This window comes from Perca flavescens, chromosome 1 (genome assembly GCF_004354835.1).
Source record: "Perca flavescens isolate YP-PL-M2 chromosome 1, PFLA_1.0, whole genome shotgun sequence".
NCBI classification, from domain to species: domain Eukaryota; kingdom Metazoa; phylum Chordata; class Actinopteri; order Perciformes; family Percidae; genus Perca; species Perca flavescens.
The window spans coordinates 25581104-25601367 of record NC_041331.1 but is presented as its reverse complement, the minus strand read 5'-3'; the positions used below and the strand labels follow the sequence as shown (position 1 = coordinate 25601367).

Below are 20264 nucleotides of genomic sequence, written 5' to 3'. Positions count from 1 at the left end.
CAGGATCTGTACTTCTTCCTCCACTGCTAAAGTGGCATTTTCTGTGTGACATTTCTAAAGTGAAGAAGCATGTGTTCCCTGTGCAGGCAGCTCCAAAGTATCTTGCCAAGCCTTGGCTATTGCTTTTATGCAGATATTAAAGAAACACTCCCAGATACCAATGTACTTAAAAACGTTTATTTGTTTTAAAAAGTCTTGAAAAACCAGTATCAACAAGCACTTCCCCTTATAAAAGCACGTGCTAAAATGCAAAAAAAAAAGAATCCCCTGTACACTGACCCCAGCAACATAACAGCAGAGGGCAGTTCTACAGCTCTGAACCACTTTTAACAAGAGGAAGGGTAAAGTCTTCTTTAAACACAAACATCAGTGCGAACCAAATAAATGCTTTGTTTTTTTTTCACAGACACAGTAAAGAGAAACTACAACATAAATAAACATTTGTCTAAATTGTTCAATATTAAATTATACTCAAAAGAGAGATTATATATTACAATGATATAATCTGCTTTTCCAGAAATTAAAGTTTTCTAAAATGTATAAAACAACTGTCAAATCAAATCAGTGAAAAGAGATTCAATGTGCTGCGTTTGTAATATATTATGACATTAATATTAAACCATATCATTATGGCTAGTCTCATTTCCACATTTTAAAGTGTGTGCAAATATTTTCTGGGATAGTTTTCTGCCAAAACCCAGTTCTGAAAGAGTTTTAAATCTGAGTTTTGTTACATGTTGTCATTATTCACCTAGTAATGTATATGATAGGTGGTAATATGCTATGAAATATATGCTACGAAATATCATAACAGTGAAGGTCAGATTATTGTGAATTCACAAGATTGAATGGTTTGCAATGTTACATCTTCTGTACAAACAACACACTTTAAATAAATAGTAAAAACAAAAAACACAGAACAATGTCAGAGAAATAGGATCATTACAGGGTTTTTTTTGCCTCCATAAAATTTTTTTTTTACCTTGGGTTTACAAAAGCATCAACAATGAAAACAAAGAAATCCTTAACATTGTCCTGATAAAGAACTGTTTAACAGAATATATTTGTTATGGCTGTTATTAAACATAACTAAGTATGTCACCCGAAATCTTAGTGCAGGTTATAGTTAAACGTTAGTCTTTGGTATGGACATAAGGCTCAGAAACCAAAAACCTCAGGGAGCACCTGTGAGTTTCAGCTCATCTGTGGATGCATGACTTCTTTACACACAGGTAATCATCAGTGTAAAACCAAACTTTCACATTTGATCAGTGATTGGCTGTTAGACCTGTTGATTGAAATCCTTGGGCCATGCAGTGAAACCTGTTCCTTCATCATCCAAACCAAACACAGTGCATTTATGTAAAGAAACACAAGTTCTAACGATTGTCAGTGCCGTGTGAAAACAAACTTGTTCAAGTTCTTTTGAAATAGTGTTAATTTCTGCTCAATTTCATCGTTCACTCAATGTAATTTCCACACGATACAAATAATGCATTTTCTGAGTGCTAAGGAAAATGGCTATCATAATGTTCCATAATTCTTCTTTTATATAAGAATCATACTTTAAAAGTGCAGAAACCCACATTCACGGGGTTTAGTTTGATTCTTAGGTAAATGGTTTCTTTTATAAATTATTTCCCTTTTTATCTAACAGTGGTTAAGAGTTAAGCCCTCATCTTTCACTGCTTGTTTTTCTAATATATCTATGGATTTAACAATTAATAAAGACATATTGTGCATGTAAATTAAAGGGCTTCATTAGTGCTTGTACAACTTTAAGTTATGACTACACAAGACTTTTTTTCACAACTTCTGCAAAATGTGGCTTGAAAAACAAAACAAAGTGCAAAAGAGGCCTACTTATATTATTTATATCATCATCTTCAAGCTGTCTGAGCTCTATTTTGAAACAGTTGTTTGATTCTGGGGATGATTAAGAGACAAAAGGTTGACTTGACTCTTTAAATTGATTGGCTCATTCTGAGAGGCACAAAGTCTGTGATGATTGTCAGGAAGCCTTCTATAAAAGAATAACGTCTCAAAGCATGAAAATGTGGATCTGAAAACCAGATAAATGGACAGTTTAGACATTTATCACTTTCTTTTACGATTCAGTATTTAAGTATTAACAGATACTCTTCATGTATTTCATCAGAGTGAACCATCACAACGGAAGTAACACTACTGCGTTTATTATTTTAAATTCATCCACATCCTGTTATATGCTCCATGCCAACTCTAGCAAATCGTAAGAATATATTACATAGATTTTATATGGATGAAATTGGTTAAATGTTTCTATCACAACAATATATTTCTATACACTGAGTGTACACTTTTAAACATGTCTTGTTGTAAATATTATTTCAGCTAAGGAAAATGCACTTAAAACCAGACTGACACCTAAAACTCCTAAAGATAACTTGTAATAATTCCAGTTTTTTTCTCAGTGAATCTACATCGCAAACAAGTGTTTCAATTATGACATATTATTAGTTCAGCAGTAAATATATTTAGTCATTTTTTCCCTTATGCTTTAGTTAGATAATGCTTGTAGTTAAAAGATTTAGACACAATGATGAAAGAAATAATTTTGTAAAAGGCGTATTACTAATGTTTCATTTCTTGACACTAAGAAATCCATGGCTCTGTTATGATTTATTCACAGACTTTTCAGTAAAATATTGAACATTAAAAAAAGTTCAGTAACCTTTGTTTACTTGTTGGAAATGCTCTTGATCAAACAACGTGAGGCGATGTCCTCTGATTAAAGGGAAATGACCAGCATTTTAATCAGAGGGGTTGCAGCATCATTGCATTTCAGCCTGGCACTTAAACTGGACAAACCTCAATGTGTCCAGTGTTGCATTATAAAGTGTAAATGCCTGAAAATAAATAAAACAAACAGCAACCACATGTGAACATGTTCAACATGACTATACAAAAACTGTATCCTCACCCCATCAACCCAACAGTTGGATGATCTTTGCTTTCGAGCCAGTCAAGTCCACTTGAATGTGCCGTCTCGCTGGTCATTTGCTGAAACAGCGCATCATTCACCAACTCATCCGCAGCAACATTTTGATATTGCTCTTGTTGCTGGTTGGGGTCAAACAGAAGGTCTGTGTCCAATGCGTTAAGGTCATGGATGCTACTGGACAGCTCCGATGCCATTCTGATTTCACAGGGGAAATCTGCCGCACCTGTAGTGAGCTCTGACACCTGGTCCATGAGCTGACTGCCAGCAGTAAGGCTGTTGTCTGTCAGGAGGTCTTTCACAGTGGTGCTGAAATCCATCTGCTGCTGTAGTTCTTCTTGATGCTGCTGTGAGCTCAAAGCTAGCAACATAGCCTGTGCCTGTTGTTGACGCTGCTCTCTAGAAGCCGACTGTACTCGGCTGTCACCTGCTGCGAGAATCATTTGTTCATTGATAGTATTTTCGATGAGGTAATTTGGCCTCTGCAACTTGGATGTGCTGGTGGAGTCCGAGGTCATCAGGCTGAGGTGGTTGTCACTGCAGGAGAGGTTTGGGTCAGACTCGAGGATCTGGGTGAGGTTCATGCGAGCAGTATAGCTGGAGGGTAAATTATTAATGCCCAGACCCCGAATAGTGTCGTCATGGTCCCCATCCAGCTTGCTCAAAAGGACATTGGTGATGTTTTTGCTGTTGCATTGCTGGCCCGACGTGGGCCGGACCTCAGTTTGCATCATGATGTTGAGCGGCACAGAATGGCTCCTCTGAGCCATGCTGCTCACCCCAAGATTTGTCTGGCTGTTCACAAAGATGTTTAACATCTCAGGCATGACAGGAGAGTTAAAGGGAGACACTACTGAACGAGGGATAGGGAGAAGGTTCCCTGTGTTTCCACTCAAGTTCATCTGATGCACGGCGGGGCTTACACTGCGACATCGAAAGGTTGTAGCAGGTGTGTTGGTGGCTTTGTTATCCAGAGGGGCAGGCACAGCAAAGCCCTCCTGCTTGGCCATGTTAGTCATGCTGGCTACCTGCTGCTGCACGGGCGAGATGGGAGTCAAGCAGCCAAAATGGCTGTCATGGTGCCGTGTATGAGGGACGGCAAAGGCGTGAGGCTTTTGAAAATGATCACCTATCAGGCCTTGATAGCTTGGGAGGATTCCAATTCCACTGTTTGACTTGTTTAGGCTCCCGCTGCTGCTGTTGTAACTGTTATTCATCCACTCCAGCCTGGTCTTGTCTGGGTGGGTGGCCATCGGTCTCTGCATGGGCTTAACCGGGCTGCTGGAAATGGTGCTGCCGTCATGGAAACCAGTGATGCTGGAGTTGATGGGTGTAAATGCAAACTGGTTTCTACACTCCACTGGACTGGGAGGCACAGTGCTGCTGCAGTTGGAGTGCGGAGTACCAACTGGGGTGTGGCGACTGCTTCCCAGTGCACTGTCCACTGGGGTGGTGGAGGCGATGTGGGAGAAGGGGCTCTCTCCAGCGAGGCCTTGGGTTCCTCCCATCATTTCCGACGTGGGTGTGGGTGTCGGTGTTGGAGTATGCATCGGGTTGCTGTGGCTGTTTGCAGCATGATAGAAAGCAGTCATGGTCTGATTGGTGGACATTATGTTGTCCGGCATCGTAGCCTGTTGGCTTTGCAGTGTGACACAGTCTCCTAACTCTTGCATGTTGTTAAATTTCATCTGCTCCTCCATCTGCACCAGCTCCTCCACAATGCTGTCCTGAGTCACATCATCATCAAAGGGAAAGTAATCCATATCAGTTTGCATAGGGAGCTGGCTCAATGATGAAGCTTGATTCATAAAGTGCTCAGTAACAGGGTTGGACTGAGTGTAGGTATGTTGATGAGGGTCCAGGCTCCCTGTTGCTGAACCCCTAACATCACTCACACCTGAATGTGTTTGGAGGCCGGGATTATTAGGTATGGCATGCACGTTAGCCATTGTGTGCCCCTGCCGTTGTTGTATTAATGCGTGAGTAAGTGAGGAGCTAGTTTCCATAAAAGTGGAAGGGTCTTTCCTCTGCATTGAGCTCTGTGTTTTGGCAACAGAGAAGAAATCACTGGCTCTGAAAGAAGAAGTCCTGTGTGCGTGGACTGGAAGAGATTTCATTTTCATCTCTACCTCCCTGGTAGCTGGTGCACTTTCAGGTCTAGTTGGAGCTCCTGGCCTGAGGATGTTCCCAACCATGTTTCTAATCCCATTTCCTAGACCAGCAGCGCCCTCTAGCTCTGGCTGCTGGGGCATAAAAACCCTTTTGATTGGAGAAAGGTCTGGGCTGAGGCCTGAACGTTTCCTGAGGCTCTTAGTGGACAAGAAACCTTCCTTTGCTGCTGTTACACTGCTGCTTTCCACAAAAGAAGGTGGTCTGCTGGTGTTCAGTAAAGAAACAGCGCTGGTATTCTGAGTGCAGGGAGTTAAGTGCATAGTGCTTGTATTATTAGCGCCGTTATTGCAGTTTTGGACAGCTGCCACAGTGTTAGGGGTTGAAGAGGACTTTCCATTGCAATTAGTCCTGGATGTCTCCTCTAGACCCAGGAAGCCTTTAGACTGGGGTATGGGCACACTGGAAGCCCTATGTAAAGCCCCTCCAGTCCTATTTGCCATTGGTTCTTGAGTGAAAACTAGAGTGCCAGGATTTTGCATTTGGCTGTTTTTATGTATAGCTTCAACTTCCATTTCAACGTCGATGGTATGATTGTTAGTAGTCTGCCCAGGCCTTGCCACCGGGGTCAGAATGGGGACTGCAGAGGTACTCCTAATGCTTTGATTGGAACTGAAGTTTTCTGCAACTGCAGAACTACTAATGCCTGCAGAAGCCGGCCGAAGAGGGGCTTTTGTGAAGGAAGTGGTGGTATTGCTGCTGTTGGGTGCAAGAGATATGGCTGTCATCTTGACCAAACTGACTGGGCTGACATGGCATGTAGTCATCACATTCTTAACAGGGCTGTTGCCAATGATCATGGTGGAGGGCGAGCGCAAGGCAATAGCAGTCGTGACCGCAGGTTTGGGCAGGATTTGCGCATAGCGCTGCCGAGCAGTGCGTTCTCCGACTGGACTGGCTAGAATATTTTGCGGGGTTTTGGGGCTCTGTTTCACTGCCTGAAGTGGCTGGGTCACCATTTGGAAGTTAATAGGCAGCATTTTGCGCTCTACTGTTCCCAGTGGACTGGGGGACATCAACTGCCTGCTTCTCTGTACCTACAGAGAGGAAAGGTCAATCAGAAAGTGTAAGTTGTTTATGACCGCAGTCAAATAACAAATTTGACAAATCATTTTAGTTTTTTTCCTAAAAATGGCAGCATTACACTCATAATTAAACAAAATTACTCACATTGATGTAACGAATATGATTGACCAACTGTTTAACAGTAGTCTGTGTTATTAGACAGAAAAGTAGGTGTAATTTTAAAGGTGTGCTTTTGAAAATAATGATGAATAATGAATAATATCAGACTGCACTCATCTTTACTAATTAGTTTAAGCACATTTTAAGTGAATGTAGATATTTATTTTCTCTAAGCTGGGGTGAATACAATACATGGGACAAAATGACACACACCAGTTTAATCTACATTGAGAGTGCTGCTTTCTCACCGTGATGGGGCTCTGGACAGCAGCGACCATGATGCCTATGGTTGGCTGAGGTGACGGAGGGGTGGGGCTGGCACAAGGCACACTGTCATCTGCCCTGTTGGTTTGTCCCTCTCCAGGTAAAGGAGAGTGCAGCTTCTGTTCTTGTTGCTTCCTCTGGATCTTCCTCTGGAGCTGCTGCTTTGCATCCACAGAAGGTGAGGACAGTGTCGTCACATGAGGCTGGAAGGAGTGAGCCTCAGCAGTTGGGACAAACGCTGAGACCATCTGTGGAGGCTTAACCTCTAAAGAAAGGAAACAGGTGAGATTAGATTTGCATCATGCTACTGTTATTAGTAAAATAAATGATCAAATATGCATCCCCTTCTTGTCAACCCTTTTGATTTTCCTGTCCCTCTTCCTGCTGTTATCTGGAGTTTCAATTCACCCGATTTCTACATGATGAAATTTCAAAACATGCCCATCCACTTATTTTTTTAAGACAGTTTTTTTGAGGCATTTCCGCCTTTTATGGACAGGACAGCTAGGTGAGAGAGAGACGGGGAAGACAAGCAGGAAATTGTCACAGGTTGGACTCAAACCCTGGACTTCCGCGTCGAGGCATAAACCTATATGTATATGTGCGCCTGCTCTACCAGCTGAGCCAACCCAGCCAACCATCTACTTTATTTATTTAGAAATAGCATTGTGTCACTGCTGTTTGATTGTTTTGTTCCTCACAATCATTTATATCTGAAGAGAGCGCAACAAAGAGGACCAGGCAGGCACAGGCATGCATGCATGCACGCACGCACACACACATACAGGCATCGTTTGGATATTATCGATTCTGATTCCAATTCCGATTCTTCTTTTCGATTCTGATTCTTATCGATTCTCGATTCCGATTCTTTGAGAGGTGGAGTTGAAACGGGTCACATGCTTATTTCACAAATAAGAGGAAAGTTTTATTTTGATTCAAAGGTGGGTTGCAATTTGATGGGGCTTTTCAATTTAAAATAAAGCCACACTAAAGGTCTGCTTACTGTGCTCCATGGCTGCAACACAACAAGTGCCTGGCCGCTACGGAAACCAAAACCTTTTGTTAAAAAATTTTTTAACCTGTGATCAGATTTGAAACCAAATCCTCCAAATGATTCCAATAAAGAAACGATTCCGATGGAATCGTAATTTTTGAAACAATTCCAAGTAGGAATCGGTTCTCGATGCCCAACCCCACCGATAGCGTAGGTAAAAGTCTCTGTCGTGCTTATACATTTTGAAAAAGGGCCGCGGCCAAAAGAGAAACACCAACACTGACATCATCACACTCATTCCTCCAATGGTGGAACTTCATTACTAAACCAGTCTAGTCCAGCCCAAATCAATCAGACTGGAATAAAAGAGCACTAACAGGCAGGTGCCACCAGATGCCACTGTTGACCTGTTTTTACACAGACCCCGACTTTGACTGTGTCTGACCTGTTGCTGTGCCGGTCATAATGGTGAGAGCTGCCAGAGACTTGTTGCTGATGTAATGGCTGTCGATTAGGAAGCGAGCCAATTCTTCCACGGCATCAAACTGGCGTTTCAGCACCTTTTTGGCCCACTCACACACCAGATCACAGGCGGCAAATCGCACATCCTCCTTTATGCTGCTAAGCTGGCCCGGTGACTCAAGGACATCACACTGGAGCTACACACAAAGATATGTGGTTATATATGTGTGTGTGTATATATATATATATATATATATATATATATATATACACTGCATGATAGGACGATGACAAAATGGGGGTAAAGCGATAAGGAAGATGTCAATTTGCTTACCTCATCCCCTGTTTTATAGAGATCCAGAGTGGGTAAAGATGGCATGTGAACAAAGAGTCTCTTCCTTAGTCCACTATAGCAATATGTAAGCTGGTGTTAAGATAAAAAACATGCAATTCCAGAAAATGAACATATGCTGTCAATATACAGTAAAATATGCGGGGTCCATGTAACGCTTATCAGTTAAATTTTCCATGTAAGAAATTGATATTAGAAAAACTGTATTTTTCATTTGTCAGATCAATATATAATTAAGATTTTAGAAATTAACCTTTTTATCTTGGGCCTGTTAGATAGAAAAACAAAAATCTGAAAATAAGAATAATAAAAATTGAACATATAAATATTCAAGTGTTTGCCTTAGTAAATAAAACTACTTTAATTTAAAAATGTGTTTAATATGCTTATATTGAGCTTATGGTGGCAATATGTATAAATGAAAACAAATCCTTTATTCCTTGGACATTAGCAGTTTGCTAATATAAGTTCAAAGCAAACTCCCTTTAACAGGCAAAGTCTTTTTCCACATCATAACCCATAACATGTAAGACCTATGATCTCACCTTAAAACAAAGATAATTTAATTAAACTGAAGAACCATTAATCAATTAATCAAGTTGTGCACTTTGAAGTCATCAGCAAAATAGAAAAAACAATTGCGTCATAAAGGTCAAGATCACGGTGCCTCTCCCGAGAGGCTCTGTATTATGCTTCTGCTTCCGAGGCAGAGGGGGACTTTATTTCATTTCACATCTATATTTAGAGAGCCTATGAACTGCTACAGCAGATGGTCTGTGACAAGAGACAGAGGCCAGACTGTTACAATCCATTCCAGTGAAGGATATTTTGATTTTCCTCTCATGCCAAGTCGACGAGCCTTCATGTTCGGGAAGACATTTTTCATCATTTTTCCAAAGTCCGCAGCACTCAGTGGGTGGTAGTTCAGATTGTCACAGAAGCTCCTGAAATGAGATAATGGACAGAATAAATGTCATTATAATAATCATGAATCAAAATCATGTCAACATAGCAGATTATTTTCTTAGATTCCTTAATGTTTGCATCCCTGTTAATGTGACGTGATAAAAGTCTCTAAAGTTAAAGTTTTTTTTTTTTTTTTTTTTTTTCCCCATTCTAAAACTTAATGCTTCCGTCATGGTGTGATAATTATGGTCGTCACAAGTAAAGCTGTAATAAATGTTTTTATATGAAAAAAAAAAAGACTTATATATGATAATGATATGTCAATCATCAATGCTAGTGATGAACTGACAAATAACTATCATCTAACTCTGCAGTTTCCCTCAGCACACTACATGCTCAGCACCAAAGGGCAGACAAAGTTAGAGACTAGTGGTAAACATAGTGCAGCATTTAGCAGCTAAAGAGCCAGATATTTTTCTCAGGAGCTGGTGGAGACCAAAAACAGGACTAAGAGGAGAGTGAATAATTACATTAATCAGGTGACCAGAAACACAACTGCTGGATGATTAAATAGTAAACTGTTTGCTAACACATGCGCTATATTAACTTGATAATGTCAATGTTGTGTTCAAGATAATGGTATAAAATGTAAAATTGTGTAGAATTTTGCATCAGTAGAGTTGTAACTAAACTCTAAGTGTCATCCATATCTGACATTCTTGTATTGTGGTGCATTCTGCATCATCTCCATTCCCATCTAACATAAAGGGGGGTAATCTTCAAATGTCTCTTTCATGCCATTTTAACCCTGAAGCTGACTTCAGTATACGTTGCAAGAAAGTAAAAAACAATGGGACTGTTTCTTTGTACAAAACAAAATGTTTTGAATGTTTTGTAGTGAAGCACGTAACGTCTTTTTAAAGCCTTTTCACCGGTCTATCCTAAAGGCGCCAATATTTCTGGAGGGCACTGTATTTCTGATCTAGTAGAGTTAAAAAGACAGTTACATAACACTGTCAGAGCATTTCAATGGCTGTCTCAGACTTTCCATTCTAATATTACCACCACATGCTGCTCTCTGTGATTCCCATGCCTGCTGCGTCTATTTATACTGACGCTTTAGCCGGCAGTAATTTAGAGGAGAAAGAATCTCGAACATTAGTATCTGTTGTGTATTTAAAAGGTGATCACCAATGATACACATTCAAATACAAAGTGACATCTATATATGCAAGTACAATAATCAGATTTATTCTCTGAGTTATATATTGTTATGTGTTGAATAGAAATTATATGACAGTATAAATAAAGTTTCTGCTTTCGACTCGACTCTGTCTGTTTGTACCTACTTGTATTCATCATAGACCTCCTGTTTGGGAAGAGACGTCTCTGGGTATTCCTCTAAATGATGGCGGATCCAGTTGAATGCATGCATCTGCTGTGTGCGGCTTGATGACAGGGCGCTCTGGTCACTGAGAAAAAGATGTGGATCATTGATTGATTGACAAATGACAAAACAAAAGAACAATACTCTGCTCACTCAAGTCCTGAGAGATCATCCTCACCAAAGCTAATCTAGTCTGTGTGTGTGTGTGTGTGTGTGTGTGTGTGTGTGTGTGTGTGTGTGTGTGTGTGTGTGTGTGTGTGTGTGTCCACTATTATTATTTTACTTTTTTCCTATATCATTCATGATACACTTTTTTAAGACAACAATAAACAGAAATGTATGCCACTACCAATGATATAAATACTTAAAGCAGGTGTATTCTTACCTTTTATCAATGCTACTGCTCGGACCAGCAGGCAACTTTAGGTAGAGGTAGAGTTTTTCAATGTCTGAGAACTTCTCCACATCTTGCTGTAAAATAAAAAGGGTGCCAAAAAATGATTTAGTTTTAATATTTGACCTTCCTATTCATCAGCATAACATAGATTCCTGCCATGGATTTTAATGTGCTCATATTATGCTCATTTTCAGGTTCATAATTGTATTTAGAGGTTAAATCAGAATATGGTTTAATTTTCAAAAAGCACCATATTTTTGTTGTACTGCACATTGCTACAGCTCCTCTCTTCACCCTGTGTGTTGAGCTCTCTGTTTTAGCTATAGAGTGAGGCATCTTACTTCTATTCCATCTTGGTTGGGAGTCACACATGCGCAGCAGTTAGGTAAGCACTACTAGCCAGTCAGAAGCAGAGTATGAGGGCGTGCCATGCTAGCAGCTAGGCGAGCATTATAACGTGTGTTACAAAGTGACGCACGTTCGTCACGGAAGTAAAGGCTGAACTACAATAGAGCTGTTTGGAGCAGTTTGTGAACAGTGTTTTCTGTTGGAGATGGTAAGTCCCTTTGGGGTGGACTTTGGGTTTTTTCACTTCGTAAACTGATTACATGCACAAATATAACACAATAAAAGCCAAAAAGCATAATATGAGCACTTTAAAGAAGAGGTAGTCCTGTTACACCTGCAGAGCAGATAGTTCATACGTTTGGTTGACCTTTGTAGTAACAAACATACAAAGGCTTGTCCAACACAATCAACTAAAATTTAACAATGTGCTTCACTGGATGAATATTAAAAATGTAATCAAAGTCCAACTCGGTTATAATATATACTCGACTGTAGCTAAAATCAACTTGATGGAATAAAGGGGAAACATCTTAATTTGTAAATCAGGAAAGCAGAGGAACCATTTTCATCTTTTGTTGGGGTCATGGATGCAGCTCTGCCTTTCCTCCAAAAAGGTTAATTATTAGCTTTAAGAAAGCATATGGGGTGTCCCGTTAGCCTCGGAATCTAAGATGTGTGCTAACTAAATGTCCTTGGCATGGCTCGCAGCTACAAACAATCTTCACGCTTCTAACTATGTTCTTCAAAGGGAAAAAGAAACATGATAACGTGAAGAAGGCACAGTTTAAATTCTGATAGTTTAATTGGTAGCAGACAACAGTGTTATACACCAAGCAATACTCCAACCCTGTAGTGAAGTGAATTGAGTCAGTGAACTGAAGGAATTTAGTAACTGTACTATAAAACGTATTCACCACCTCCCCACACTTTTCTTGATTGGAGAGATAGTGCACACAACTTTCGAACGGGTGCTTCCCCGGATGCCAGGAGAGAGGCAAAAAGCCGCTTAAACAAAAAACTTAGATGACATCTCAGCTATAGTTTTCCAGAAGGCATGTGGGAGACTCTGAAGTCAGCTAGAAGAAGCGTCCGATGAGACCAAAATTTAGCTTTTTGTCCATCAGACTAAACACCATGTCTGGTGTAAGCCAAACACTGCACATCATAAACATATCTTCCCCACAGTGAAAGAGTAAGGAGCACAAAGAAAGTTGTACTCTTGACTTTAAACCTAGCAGTGTAGATATGCAAAGCATTAAAATGCTGCGTTCATACAGCTGTACAGTTGAGACACACACGCATGTTGTTGCAGACTGCAGACAGACACAGAGAGACAGACGGGCTTCTGCAGAGCAGGGGAGCTTGTAAGGTGAACTTGAATCCTCTGCTGTTAACCCTTCACCCCAGACAGCTCGCTGTTAGACACACATCCACACACTGCCAACACACTCATTCACCCTTTTAATTGTCTCCTCCACCTTTTCTGATTAACTTCTTAGTTAGGGAACCACAGCTATCCCAAGGAATACATGTATATACACATAATCCTCAAAATAAATCAGACATTTTTAAACTAGCCAATAACAGTGGCAATTTGTACTCCTGCTAAAACCTTGTTCTCTTGCCTTTTTTAGTGTGACTACTTCCTGCTCTGTTGACTTGAATTGGCAGTAAATGTCTATATGTGACTGTGTCATCAGCTCTGCACAGTGAACTCCTATCCCACCTTTAACTCACTTTAGCTTGAAACAAAGATGTTACCTGCAGGCGAATGCATATGCACTGCAGTGTACATTTTTAGGAGTGGATAGTTAATTAGCACAGTTCACACTTATTGTGTGCACTATGAAGTAGTAATTCCTGAGACAAGAAACTGACACAAACTGTGGGTTTGTCATCTAAGGCAAGAGCAAGGAGGGATCAGGAGGAAGGGTGGAGGATGACAAGACAAAGTTACACAGGGTTAAAAGAGATTTTTATCTTTCTTTTTTTGAAAGGCATGACAGGGATGAGGGTAGATGAACCACTCTGTATTAACAACTACATGACATCACACATTATATATGTAGTATTACATGACAACCAAAGACTCGGCCGGCTTCTACTGGCCTTGGCTCGACAATGAATTTTTTGAATAGAGTGTTTCAAGCTGGAACATGATACTGAGATATTCTAGTTCTAAGTTAAATGGTATCTACAACTGCACAATTCATCCTAACGTTAGCAAAGAAATAACAATTATTTCTCTATTCAACATGAATCCTACAGCTTCCATGAAGCTTTAACATCGACCTCACACTCTCGGGCGAGCCGCATGTTATTTTGAAAAAAGAAATTACTATTGTTCTTAAATAGCAACTGTGCTGGCACGTACAATACAAGATACCAATTCAGCGTACAGTAAAGAACGACATAAGCTGGCTCTTGGTGGTACTAGCCTCCTTCTCTATATAGCAGCTTATGAAATCTACAACAGAGCATCACACAAAACCACTAAAGTAGAGTCAACACAACCGTAGTCACAATATCAAACCATAATTCATGATAATTAAATACACTGTAAATATCTAAAGCCCAGCATAAAATATTTGTTTTTGCCCCACAAACAGCGGGGCTGCTTGAGCTGGATTTTCAACAACGATTGGCCACATAATCAGTTATAGATATTCAATTATAGATAATCATTGTGCCCAGCGGAGGTGTCCTTTAACGTGTACACAAGAAGAAATGTCAACAGGCTGATTGCCATGCAATTGACTGAGCCCAGTAGAGCTGTAATAGTTAGTTGATTCATTATTAAATCGATCAAAAGAAAAAGAATCTCCAAATATTTTGGTTATCGATGAATGGTTTCAATCCTTTTTTAAGAAAAATGGCAAATATTTGCTGGTTCCAGCTTCTCAATTTGCTGCTTGTTTTTCTCAAATATTATAATGATATGATATAATGGGTTTTATACAGGACAACGGGTAAAACAAGCAATTAAAGGACATCACTTTGGGCTCTGCGGAGTTGTGATGAGTGTTTTTCACTGCTTTTCATGTTTCATGGACCATAGAATTCATCAAGAAAATAATCTGCAGATTAATTTATAATGACGATAATCGATAATCGCTAGAGAGTCATTCTTTCAAAGCTTGACCTTTACTGTTTTTGGCACCTTCAGGTCAAAATAATAAATTTGCTCCAAAGGAGGTTAAAACATCACATGTGTAGTTTTTAAATTTAACAACCCCATGGCCTCTCTTTTAGCATCACTTTCAAGACATATTTAAAATTTGGATTAATAACAAAAAAGGTTTCTTTAAAATTGTTATTTGTAGGTTAAAACACGTCAAGTAAGGATACTCACCAGAATGTTTTCCACTTTTGATTGAACAGATTTGCTGCAAAACAGAGACAAAGTATAAATTAGTAGGAAGCTGGTGTAACATGAGCGCTTGTGTCTAAAGTGTATTTATTTATAAAGCAGAGGAATGTTTGGTATTTGACAACCCTCCCTTCAGCATCTCTCAGGTCATGTATCCCACCACCAGGAACACATGTTGTCATGTATAAAAAGAGAGAGAGAGAGAGAGAGAGAGAGAGTGAGAGAGAGAGAGAGACAGCCACTGTGGTAACATTGTCTCTGACAGAAGAATACAGTTATTCACTTGCAGTCACTGACGAAATCTAACTATACATCTGTTTTTATCACATTTCAATTAAACCTTGAAGGAAGAATTTGATAAAGATATGGACTTTCACCCTTTACCAGTGTTTTAGACATTACATAAACATTATTATTATTATTAAATCACATTTTAAGAAAAGCAGATGTTTCATTGTTATTCCCAATATTATCCAATTAGCTAATCACTATTTTGACAGCACGAACTACACAGCCCTATGCAAGAGCATTTATTTATGCAAAAAACAATATTAGAAGAGAGAATGGGGTGGTGATAGCGCAGTGGATATGACACATGCCTTTGGTGTGGGAGATCTGGGTTCAATTCCCACTGTGATACATCAACCAATGTGTCCCTGAGCAAGACACTTAACCCAGAGTTGCTCCAGAGGAGCGCGACCTCTGACATATACAGTATAGCAATTGTAAGTCGCTTTGGATAAGAGCATCAGTTAAATGACATGTAATAATAATAACAATTTAAACCAATGAAACACTGCTCAGAGTCAAACCAGATGCATCAATATAACTTCTCCAGGTCTAATTCTTAATCTTCAGACAGGTCAGGCTGTTGTTGACTGTGAGACAGAAGGTAGGGCACATTTAAAGACTTTTACTCAACGACACCGGGCAGGTCAGAATCAGGAGATCCTTTAAGCCCTGACAAGAACAGTTCACTTTAATTCACTGTTACTAGGGAGCCAAGGATCATTTCCCAGTGCTGAAAAGCCGTCATTAAGCTGTTTGTGAGGCAGATTTGGCAGATGCCCTGAATGACACTTGAGGCATTGAACTGATAGAAGAAGAACAAGAGATCCTTCAAATCACACGGTGTATAATATCCAGGTGTAATTCAGTCGCGGATTGGGTGGCTTGATTGAAAGCCAACAGGAACAGAAGCACTTCACTAGTATAGACTATCACTGCAGATTAAGACAGAGTAAAGGTATAGTCAAATGAACCTGCTGACCCCGAGTAAGACGCCTCACTCTACTGGGAACCACTTAGACAGACGCTCAAGTCAACATCAATATTTATGCTCTAAACCTCTTGAAGGTTAAATATTTAAGGAGCAGGACAAATATTCAATATCCCCTTTATGTCGGCATAGCAACGTGTTTCTGTTGAGGTTTTCCTAAAGACGTTTCACCTCTGTGTGTCACCTCGGTCGTGTTTTGTGGTAGTTCAGCCTTTTGACATTTTATGGTTGTTTGACATTAAAAATTATAGTATGTGAGTTCATTCACATTCAGAAACAAAAAGGGGTATTTTCAGACAGAACATAACCTTAAATACCAGCAACCACAGACAACAAACACCATTAATTGTTAAAAAATGTAGGTATTGTTTTCAATATAAAATAGCTTTACCCTGACACTTTTCTCTCTCAATCTCTCTCTTAGGGTATCTCACAGCAGACAGACAGACCCATTTACTGCTGTAGTATAAGGAGCTGCTAAAGAGACTGGCAGCTCTATGCATTCATTTTGTTTTGATACATTTCACTTTTACACAAGGCTTTGATTCAATGATTTTGTTATGCGAGGTGTCAGTTCTCCTTATTTTAAACTGGTAATTTCATACTTCAAGGTAACTTACAGTCAGGTGATTCTGTCTGGTTTATTTTTTGGAAATTGTTATTTGTAGCCTAAAACCAGGAAAGGATATCACACCCTAAAGGATAGTTCAGTGAGCTCTTTTAAATAAACTGCTGTGAAAAATAATTTGGATAATATCATGTCCATGTGTGAGTAGTTTTCAAAAACAGATCTTGGTGATAAACATACCATTATACTTGTGTTGCAAGGGTTAAGTACAGCTACATAATGTGAAACTAATGTTGAGTCTATTCACCCACTGCCTCAGGAGCTACATACTGGAACTGCTGGTTTTCAGCATATTTTGATGGAGGAAATAGAGGGAAATTAGGGAATGTACACTCACCTAAAGGATTATTAGGAACACCATACTAATACTGTGTTTGACCCTATCCTATCAATATGGGCCAACATTTCTGAAGAATGCTTCCAGCACCTTGTTGAATCAATGACACAAAGAATTAAGGCAGTTCTCAAGGCGAAAGGGATCCCCCACACCATTACACCACCACCACCACCAGCCTGCCCAATGGTAACAAGGCATGACGGATCCATGTTCTCATTCTGTTTACAACAAATTCTGACTCTACCATCTGAATGTCTCAACAGAAATCGAGACTCATCAGACCAGGCAACATTTTTCCAGTCTTCAACTGTCCAATTTTGGTGAGAGTACAAATTGTAGTCTCATTTTCCTATTTTTAGTGGAGATGAGTGGTATTCAGTGGGGTCTTCTGCTGGTGTAGCCCATCAGCCTCAAGGCTGCGCGTGTTGTGGCTTCACAAATGCTTTACTGCATACCTCGGTTGTAACAAGTGGTTATTTGAGTCAAAGTTGATCTTCTATCAGCTGGAATTAGAGCTGGGCGATATGGAAAAAATCTAAGATCACGATATTGTTGACCAAATACCTCGATATCGATATTGCGGCGATATTGTAGGGTTGACAATTAGTGCTTTCAAAAAATATTTACTCAATGAGATTTTTGATAAATAATCATGATTAATGTGGATATAATGACTAAGTGGGGTTAAGGCAAAATAATAGAAAAGCTAGTCCGGTAAATTCAAACAATTACATCACTTTACTGTAATTCAGCCATTAAAAACAGGAAAAGACAACACTTATGTCATATCACGATATTACAATATCCATAATCTAAGACGATATCCAGTCTCATATAACGATATTGATATAATATCGATATATTGCCCAACTCTAGCTGGAATCAGTCGGCCCATTCTCCTCTGACCTCTAGCATCAACAAGGCATTTTCGCCCCCAGGACTGCAGCATACTGGATGTTTTTCCTTTTTCAGACCATTCTTTGTAAACCCTAGAAATGGTTGTGCGTGAAAATCCCAGTAACTGAGCAGATTGGGAAATACTCAGACCAGCCAGTCTGGCACCAACAACCATGCCACGCTCAAAGTTGCTTAGATCACCTTTCTTTCCCATTCTGACATTCAGTTTGGAATTCAGGAGATTGTCTTGACCTGGACGACACCCCTAAATGCATTGAAGCAGTTGCCATGCAAATGGTTGATTAGATTATTTAATTAACGTGAAATTTAACAGGTGTTCCTAATAATCCTTTAGGTGAGTGTAGATGGCTACTATTACGACAACACCTTCACTTGACCAGTAAATAAGCAGGAGATGAGGAGGCGGGTGTGAGGTGAAGGAAAGGGTGATCTACCGCCATGTTGCCTTTACTTAAGTAAAAATAGCAATACTCGATTACAAGTGAAAGTCCTGCAAAAGTCAGAGATAATTATTACTAGTGCATTAAAGTGTAAGCAGCATTTGATGTTGAGGTTGGGCTCATTGCAAATACTAAATACAATGTTGGGTAGTTTAATGTATAGCGATACATCATCATGTTTTATAAGCTGATCATGATTTATATGTAAAATATTTATCTGCAGACTAACTGGTGACTATAGCTGTCAAATAAGTGCAGTCACTGTAGTAAAAAGTACAAGGTTTTCTGGCGAGGTGTGGTTTGAGTAGCTGTAAAGAAGCTAAGAAGTTAAGTACAAGTACCTCAACAGTGTACTGTACCGGAGTAGTTACATTCCACCACTGTCCATATCAACACCTGACCCTAAAACATATGGGTACTTATTGATCCCATGACGATCTTTAGAGTTTAGTCGGTCAGCCTTCACAACCAGCCCAAACAATCCTGGAACAGACACCTACAAGCAGCTACTGGTCACAGTTAAAGGACAACCCTGTCCAACAATATAAATCAGACATAGTTCCATAGAACTGCAGTTCAGCTTTCAGAAAAAAAAAAACTCACCTGGACTCACCTCACTTAAACAAAAGCTTAATATGCCCATTGCCCACAGTCAGTCACTGACAGCAGTGAAATGTGACTAAGTACATTTACTGTAGTACTGTACTGTATGTGGTACTTGTACTGTGAGTACTTCCATTTAATGCACTCACACTTTTATTTAACAGTTACTTTGCAGATTCATATTTTACATATAATACATATGATCGGCTCATAAAATATGGAGCATTGTTGTAGATTAACAATAGACAATTAAAAATAAACCTGGCTCCACCTTCAGCAACAATAACAGTAGGCTATCCTACTTACATATTATTGCATCAGTAATCCAGTATAATCATATAATATATGTAATAATACTCACAAGGGGGGCTTGTGAGTATTAATTGATTAATTGTCTGCTAATTGAGTACTGTTTACTTTTTATGCTAGTACATCTTGCTGATTATACGTGTGTACTTCTACAACATTTTGCATGCAGTACTACTTATTGTAATGAAGTACATTGTGGTATTGCTACTTTAACTGAATTAAAGGGTGTGAACACTACCTCTGGGTATACTGACTTTATGAACAGGAACAATGAAAACACTTTTTTGAAATTTTATATTTGATCAACTTCTATTCCCTTCAAGCATCAAAGTATGCACAGTAGCACGTGAACACCTCCTCACCAGATGGAGTTCTTGATCCTGAGCTGCAGAGCGCTGGCCTCAGCGCCCTGCAGCCCGGTGAGCAGGCCGGGCAGGCTCCTAGCCCCGCGGTCCGGCTGCTGCTGCTGGGGGTCCTCCTCGGCCATCACCGTGGGCCTCGAGACGAGTCTCGACTGGATTGAACAGGAGGCGTGGACGGGTGTACTCGGGTTAAACAACGTGGACCGGAGATCGTTGCGATGCTAACGGGACAGCAGCGCGCCCTGTTGTTTTTGTTGCCACCCAGTCCTCCTCCGACATCGCTCGCTTCAAGTCCCAACACTTGGTGAATTAAAGACGCTGTGCAACAAAACTACGTGTCGCTGTCAAACACGACTGGATGTATGGATATAAGTAAAGGCGCGTGTAAACAGTACACGGACAGTTGCAAAACAACTAGCTAGTCTTTCGGTGTGCTGGCTGTGTGTGCCCCTCCGTATGTGCCCCTCACGTTATGGGATTTCTCTGCATGTGCATCGTGAGTAGTAGCTGTTGGGCAAACGCATGCGCACCAAGACCCCCAGCATGAAAAACAACATGCAAGCAGAAGACG

General features: G+C 40.0%; 1 protein-coding gene across 1 annotated transcript; it reads right to left on the bottom strand.

Annotated features, from left to right (window-relative positions):
• Nucleotides 1-161: 161 nt before the first annotated feature.
• On the bottom strand, nucleotides 162-20176 carry LOC114555680 (DNA-binding protein RFX7). The gene is made up of 9 exons (XM_028578255.1): nucleotides 19694-20176; nucleotides 14800-14833; nucleotides 11088-11173; nucleotides 10665-10787; nucleotides 9237-9353; nucleotides 8392-8476; nucleotides 8041-8254; nucleotides 6583-6863; nucleotides 162-6186 (listed from the first exon to the last, which is right to left on the bottom strand). The coding sequence occupies exons 1-9, from the start codon at nucleotides 19816-19818 to the stop codon at nucleotides 2959-2961; spliced, it is 4293 nt and encodes a 1430-aa protein (XP_028434056.1). The 5' UTR covers nucleotides 19819-20176; the 3' UTR covers nucleotides 162-2958.
• Between the last annotated feature and the right edge of the window lie 88 nt (nucleotides 20177-20264).

Bases quoted from the DNA above. Each gene is read 5' to 3' on its own strand.
- LOC114555680 (XM_028578255.1), bottom strand. From the start codon at position 19,818: ATGGCCGAGGAGGACCCCCAGCAGCAGCAGCCGGACCGCGGGGCTAGG. The intron at 14,834-19,693 runs GTGAGGAGGTGT...TCTGTTTTGCAG, and splicing joins AGGATCAAGAACTCCATCTG to CAAATCTGTTCAATCAAAAG. The intron at 6,864-8,040 runs GTCAGACACAGT...TCCTTTCTTTAG, and splicing joins TATGACCGGCACAGCAACAG to AGGTTAAGCCTCCACAGATG.